Source organism: Panthera pardus, unplaced genomic scaffold (genome assembly GCF_024362965.1).
Source record: "Panthera pardus isolate Hobbes unplaced genomic scaffold, ASM2436296v1 HiC_scaffold_12, whole genome shotgun sequence".
Taxonomy (NCBI): Eukaryota; Metazoa; Chordata; class Mammalia; order Carnivora; family Felidae; genus Panthera; species Panthera pardus.
This window is the reverse complement of record NW_026526677.1, coordinates 2,643,471-2,650,619: the sequence shown is the minus strand read 5'-3', so window position 1 is coordinate 2,650,619 and position 7,149 is coordinate 2,643,471. Positions and strand designations below refer to the sequence as shown.

The window sequence follows — 7,149 nt, the reverse complement described above, 5'->3', positions numbered from 1 at the left end:
TCGCAGAGCCGGAGTCTGGGTCTCAAGAGGCCACCCGGCACCCCCGAGCCACAGCTAGTCATTGGGCGTCGCCCCCTGGAAGGGCCTGGGGACTTATAGCCACGGACCTGTGCGGGGACAGGCTGGAGTTCTCCACCCCTGGAGGCAGCTCCAAAACTTCTTTGCTTGTGTGGGCGAGCGAGCTCATTCCTTGGGTTCGAACCCACCTCCCCAGTCCCGCCCCTGCCCTGCTGCCCGTCTCCTGGGGGATCCTGGCCCCTCACTGCTCTCAAGACGGGAAGTCACCTGCCTCGCCTGCCGCGTGTCAGTTTCATCTTCTGCCAGCCCCTCTACGTGCACACACACACACACACACACACGTATGCACACGCTCTCCCAGCCCCCCTCACCCCGAGGGTCTCCATGAGCCTCATTAAGCCACAGCTGTCCCTCCCCTCTGCGGCACATCAGACGTGAGGCTGGGGTTCGCCATCATCTGAGACATCCTGTCAGTGACCGGGATAATTGAGCCTCGGGAGGGACCCCGCGTCCACATCTGTAGAACGGGAGCTCGCCACCTGTCGGGAAGCCTTCTCGTGGGGATCAAACGAGAGAAAGAATGGTTTGCAGTGTGTTTATTGAGCACTTACTACATACCATCAACTCGGCTACATCTCCCTGCACAGATCATCTCCCCACAGCCCCATGAGGTCCGGTAAACTGAGGCACCGGGAGGCTGAGGGACCTGCCCAGGGGTCCGAGGGTGCTGTTCACCAGGCCACACGGGGCAGAGGTGGACGGGACAAGCTCCAGCCGCTCAGAAGGTGGACTGAGCCCACCACCCTCCCCCAAGCCCGCAAGGGGTCACCTGCATGTTGGGGACCTGCCGCTCTCCCAATCCAACCTCCCAGAAAAGGCTTGTCAACCCTCCCTCCCTCCCTGCAATGCTGCAGACGTTGTCCTGGGCAGGGCTGGCAGGTGAGGGGTGAGCAGGGCTGGGCTGGGCAGGGGAGGGTGGACAGAGCAGGGATGGGCAGGACCAGCCTGGGCTGGGCTGGGTGTGGTGCTGGGAAGGAGCTGGATGCCCCAGGGGGGTGGGGAATTACCCTTAGGATACAGGAGGGCTCTCCGGTGCCCCTGACTTGCTGTGTGACCCCAGCGGTCGCCCACCCTCTCTGTGCGCCAGGAGGAGGAGAGGCCACGGGAGGTCACGAGGGTGCCCTGACAGGAGGGTCTTCTAGGCGGTTCCCACTGTAATCCCTCAACCAACCTGCCCGAGAGAAGGCGAGGCTGCTGGGGGTGTTAGGTAACAGCCCGGCGTCACCTCGTGTACCTCGGAAGGACGCAGCCACGCTGGAACCAGATCCGCCTGGCGCCCGGGAGGCAGCTTCAGCAGCCGGTCCTGCTGGTGGGGCTGGGGCAGGAGGCGACAGCTGCGAGTTCTGGAGAGTGCAAGCGGGGGCAGCTGTGAGTACAGCGAGGATGCTGACCTCCACAGCCCCCGGGAGCTGAGGTCCCCTGCGGTCACCCCCTGACCCTGCCGGCCACCGCACCCTGCCCCCTGCCGCACAGCCCCCGGGACCGCCCCCCGGCCACCCGTCAGACACTCCCTGTGCACCTTGGCCAGCTCAGGAGCGGCAGGGTCCCCTCCAAGAAGACCCGGCTGGGGGGCCCGGCGTCCGTGGCATTGGCTGAGCCATCTGGCTGGCACAGCCGGGCCGGCAGGCGGTGGAGCAGAGGAGACCTGCCCGGAGCGGGGAGCGAGCCTGCGCCCTTATGCCTTGCTGCACGGTGAGTGCCGCCCGGGGAGGGGGCGCCCCCGGGCCCGCGGGGAAGGGCCACGCGGCAGGTGGGGGTGGTGGGCGCTGTGGATGCTGTGGACGTGGACTTGGGGAATCTGGAGGCGCGTGGGGAGGGGGCCGGAAAGCGGCACGTGGCGGGAGCGCCCGGTTTTCTGCCGACTTCTTCCAAGTTCCCTGGGGGCTGGCGCGCCCGCCAGCCTGGTGCTGGCTTTGCCCGGCGCCCCCAGCCGTGCCGGGCCACCGGCGTCCCGCGGCCGAGCCGAGTGGGCAGCGGGACCAGGGCGGCCGCACTGTGCTGCATTGCACCCACATCCCGGGCGCTCGCTCGCTCGGGCCGGCGCCACCTCCAGGGGACCTGGGCCGGCGGCCCCCTTCCCGGGCGGGGACGCCTGGCAGGACGGGAGCTTGGGGACTTCTGGGCAGACAAGCGCCCCCTTCGTGGTCACTTGGGAAGCGCGCCCGTCCCTTCGCAGCAACTTTTGGAGGCTTTGCCCTCAACAATTTCTTTTTTAAAAACCAGACTCGGGAAGGGGGGCATGGGCAGAATGGAGGACCAGGCAGAGAGGTGCTCAGGGAGGTGAGGGGGAGTTCCTGGGCCTGGGGGCAGACTGTGGGGTCCGCGGGGTCCTCTTCCCTGGCCCCTGAGGCTGGCGGGGGATGGGGGGGGACCCTGTGCAGAGCCGGTTCTCCGGGACACCGTGCGGGGCCCGGACGCCCCTCGTGCTGGAGGAAGCCTGGCCTCAGGCCTGAGATCTCAGGGGGAGCTGACCCCCAGCCTGAGGTCCAGGGACCCCCATCATCACGGGGGAGGGGGGACAGCGCCGGCCGATGCTCCCGCGTGGGACAGCTGTAGGTCACATTGAGGTGCTGGGGGAAGGAGCGAACCCAGCCCCCTCCCGGCTCCACGTTTGGGTGAATTCCTCACTTCTCTGAGTTTCGTGGCGGTGGCATAGATGTGCCAGTGCCAGGGCCGGCCGGTGCCCGCTGGGTGCCCAGGAAGGTCAGCGCCCGCGCCTCCGAGGCCTCCACCAAGGTGCTCCCTCCTGCCTTTATGTAACGAGAGGCGGCTGCAGCCAAGGCACGCGGTTCAGAACACGGGGCAGGGGCAGGGGGCGCTGTTAGCACCCTCGGGGCAGTAGCGGCCCCTGGGGACCCTGGGTGGGCCGCAGGGGCAGAGCCTTCTGGGCTGGAGGTTTCTCCGGGGCAAAGCAAGTCCGCAGAGCTGGCGGGCCAAACGGGCTCTGCATGGAGGCGCTGTGGGGCCCGGTCCCCGTCGTCGACCTTCCTCCCAGCTGCGTGTCCCGGGCCACACCCGCATCCGCTCTGTGCCTTGCCTTCGCTGTCTGTGAAATGGGATGGTGGTACGAATACTGGTGCGGGCCTGGCCAATCGTGTGAGAATTAGGCGAGCCCGTGTGTGGGGGGGGGAGGGTGGCTGGCACATCGTGACCTCACGCTTTGCGTGCATCAGCTGTGGTCACGGGCCCTTTAAACAATCGTGAGCTTTGCTTTATTTAACTTTTTTTAGAGAGAGAGAAAACGAGCAGGGGAGAGGGGCAGAGGGAGAGAGAATGTGCTCAGCGCGGAACCCGGCACGGCGCTCGGTCCCATGACCCTGGGATCGCGCCCCGCGCCGAAATCAAGAGGCGGGCGCTCAACTGACTGAGCCCCCCAGGCGCCCCGACAGCCATTAGCTTTGCCGTGTGTCTTCTACTCGCCTTGGAGGGCAGACACGTCTCAGGTAGTTAGGGGGCTCCTGAAAGGCTTGTAGGGACGAGGCCCTGTGCCCACAGGCCGGGTGCTTGAAGTCCCTGTGCTCGGTGAGATGCTCTGGGTACGCGAGGCTACACAGAAGGCTCTCTGGGGGTGCCTGGCGTCTCTCTGGGCTCTGACCCCAGGGCACCTGCCCCCACGGCCGGGCTGAGCCCCCATCCCAGCAGGTAAGACCCGTCCACCCGACGCCAACAGGGCAGCCACCCAGACCTCCCCGGGGAGCTTCCTGGCCTCCACGGCAAGGGGACATCAGGTCTGCTCGGCGCCCCGTCCCCTGAAGGGGCCCCAGGCTGGGCGGTGACCCTCTTAGGAGACTGTGTGCCGCTCCCAGGGCCGGACCCTACCCGCTGCCCCTCAGAGCACGCTGCTCTTGGTTCCTCGACATTCCCAGGCCTCCGGCTGGCTCCTCGCCTTGGCCGCCTGCGTGGAGGAGGTGAGGAGAGGAATACCAAGCAGGCGACTCAGGCCCCAAGCTCCTCGCCCGCAGCCAGGGAAGGAGGAGAGCAGAGAGAGCAGAGGGAGCCAGGCGTTGGGCCCGGGCCCCTCCCCGCCACCCCCCGGGGGTCAGAGCCTGGCCTCTCCCCACAAGGAGGGGCTGCGGGGCCACTGGAGGTGTTCCTACGACCTTTGGGTGGAGCCTCCGGCTGGTGAGATTTAAGGTCTCTTCTTCCGCAGGAAACCGGTGGCCAAGGGCAGGGCCGAGGTGGGGGGGTGGGGGGGCTGGGAGCTGGCGGGAGTCAGAGGAAGAGGTGAAGGTACTAGATATTTTGGGGGTGCAGTTGGGCCCGTGTGAGCAATGGGGGGGGGGCAAGCCTCCTGGCTGGGCTCCTGCCTCCCTTCCCAAGGAGCCACCAGGGACTGAGACCATCCGGGTCCCACATGGGCCTCCTGTCCCACCCCCAGCCCCCACCGAGGGCTCGGCAGGGGTCCCTCCCCCTCTCTCTCCCCTGGGCGAGGCCAGGGCAGGCAATGATGCCCAGACCCTGCCAGCCAGAAGAGCCCGCTCTCTGCCCAGCCCCAGGGTGACCCGGGATGTGTCCCAGGGCCCTTCTGGGCCTTGATTTCCAGCTGGCAAATTTCACATCTCAGCTGGCAGACTGAGTCAGAAGAAGCCAGCGTCTTCCAGATGGCAGGCCTCAGCTGTCCCATCCATCCCTGTCACACACACGTCCGTCCTCCAGACCCCTGCCGCCCCGAGCCCCGGGTCCCTGGCTCTCCCCCTCCCATCCCTTGGGCCGCGCCGGCTCCTGTGTCTCTGGGCTCCTTCCCCAGCTCACGGGGGCCCTGAGGACTGGCTCAGCAGGAGGCCGGCTCCCACCCTGGGAAAGGAACCCACCGCCTCACCAGGGAACCCCTGAGAGATCGGCCCTTCCGTCAATCGGCCTTGCTTGCTTGCTCCAAGCAGAACAGCCGGGGCCCGCCGGGCCCCATGTGGGATGCACGCCCCTTCTCTGACCAGCGGCTCGTCTGTCTGTCCGGCCATGGATGTTTTCAGCAAGCATTTATGGGCACTGTCCTGTGTAACCTCCTTCGGGGCCAGGAAGGGCAGGGAAGAGCTGCACACGGCCCCCATCCGGCCCCCACGGCACCGCGGGCCCCGGAAAAGAGCTGAGCAGATGGGGAATAGAGCAGTGGGGCACGCGGAGCACAGGGCTCTGTGATGATCGCTGTGACCATGCCTCCCTCCTGCTTCCTGAGGGCACTGTCCTGGGGGCCTCCTTGAACCCCCACAACTCCCTGTGAGTAAGGGCCCCATGACCCCATTTCACAGCCGGGGAAACGGAGGCACGCGGCAGTCATATTGGTCAGCTAGTGCCGTGGAACAAATTGTCACAAATAAGCAGCTTAAGATGACCCCCAGCTACGGGGCGCCTGGGGGCTCTGTCGGGTCAGCATCCGACTCTTGATTTCAGCTCAGCTCACCCTTCCACGGTTCGTGAGTTAGAGCCCTGGGTCGGGCTCTGTGCTGACAGCTCAGAGCCTGCTTGGGATTCTCTGTCTCCTTTTCCCTCTGCTCCTCCCCCCCCCCCCGTGTCAATAAATAAACATTTAAAAACAGAACCGACCCCCAGATAGTTTCCTGTGCTCAGAGCCCCACAGACAGAAATCACGTTGCCAGCTGTGCTCCTCCTGATTCGGGTTATTGGCCGAATTCGATTCCCTGCAGCTGTAGGACTGAGGTCCCGTCCGTTCCCTCGCGGACTGCCAGCCGGCCGCCCCGAGTTCCCTGCCACGGGGTTCCTCTACCTGCAAGCCGGCCATGGAGACCCTCTCTTGTGCAGAGGCCTCTCTCACTCAGGAGCCCCCCCCCCTCCCCCGGGTCTGACCCCCGGGGCCCAGCCCTCAGGCCCGCCCCCGGTTTCCCTTTCCATGAACCCAAAGTCAACCAAGCAGGGGGCTCACATCACTGTCGCCAAGGCATACGACACAATCCCAGGAGCCACGTCTCCTACACTCACAGGCTCCAGGCCCAAGAAGGGTCTTCGGGTCCCCCTCAAATTCCGCCCGCCCCAACGTTCGGTAACTTTCGAGGTCAAACGGTTCGCGCGGGGCAGAGTGGCCGTCACCAGCCCAGGAGGCCCAGTCCCGGGGAATCAGCCCACCAGGGAGGCCGGGCCGAGGCCACCAGGCACCAGGAGACACATGCGTGCGGGCAACTGGGGGCCACGGCAGAGCACGGAGCGTGGCCTGGAGAGCCGTGGAGGAGGCCTCGGAGGTGTGCAGGGAGCAAACAGCCCAGCGACAGGAGTGGGGCCGCCTCCAGACCCAGCGTGCGGCTGCCCGGACGAGGGGCCGAGGGAAGCCCCCGGAAGGTGTTGGACGAAACTGAACAGGGGGGAGACGCCTCCCTCCCTCCGAGGCCCTGCGAGGATCTGCGGTGGTTGGGGGTGCAGCGAGGCCCTGGAGAGGAGGCACAGTGCCCTGCAGATGCGGAAGTTTGGGAGCGAGCAGGGAGGGGCTGCTGAGAGTGGGCCCAGCTTGACCTTGGGCGGGCTGGTCAAGTTCCGCCCGCCTGCTCGCCGTCTGTCTGCCCAAATGGCGCCCAGGAGGTGGGACCTTCCTGCTTAGCTCCCCAGGGGGGTCGAAAGGTGCACCCAGGGCTCCGTCCAGGGCACCTTGGTAATAAGAGCGGGGCTGAGCCAACTCGAACCCGCCACCTGCCGGCCCACCTGCAGAGCAGACCCGGCTCCCAGGGCCCCTGCAAAGAGAGGGAAGCCAGGCCCCAGGCCCGGGCTCCGAAGGCCCCGCACCCTGGGAGACGGTGGAGCCACAGCCACATTCGCTCAGAGCCTCCTGCCCGGGGCCCGCGGGCCGCCCCCACCGCTATCCGGACACTCTGCAGCCTTCGGGAGCCACGGGCCTCGGCTCGACGTCCTTGTCAGCTGTGTGAAGGAGAAGTCAGGACCAGCAGGCCCTCCTGGCACAGACGGGGCCTGTCAGCTGCTGAAATCCCAGCTCACCCCTCCCCGGCCCCGGCCTGGCAAGGCTGTCTCCTCTCCCTCTTCTTGCCCAAGCTCCTTCTCATTTCTGTCGGCCCTGCCCGAGTTCTCTGCAACATCCAGAGGGTGCAGGGAATACGGGTGGGCGAGGCAGGG

General features: G+C 66.6%; 1 protein-coding gene across 1 annotated transcript in view; it reads left to right on the top strand.

Moving 5' to 3' along the window:
• Positions 1 to 1,675: 1,675 nt before the first annotated feature.
• OSBPL5 (oxysterol binding protein like 5) overlaps positions 1,676 to 7,149 on the top strand; it is a 79,762-nt gene continuing 74,288 nt past the window's right edge. Inside the window, exon 1 of the mRNA XM_053899325.1 lies at positions 1,676 to 1,770. Within this exon, the coding sequence (XP_053755300.1) occupies positions 1,756 to 1,770 (15 nt within the window). The 5' untranslated portion in view covers positions 1,676 to 1,755. The remainder of the gene's footprint in view (positions 1,771 to 7,149) is intronic.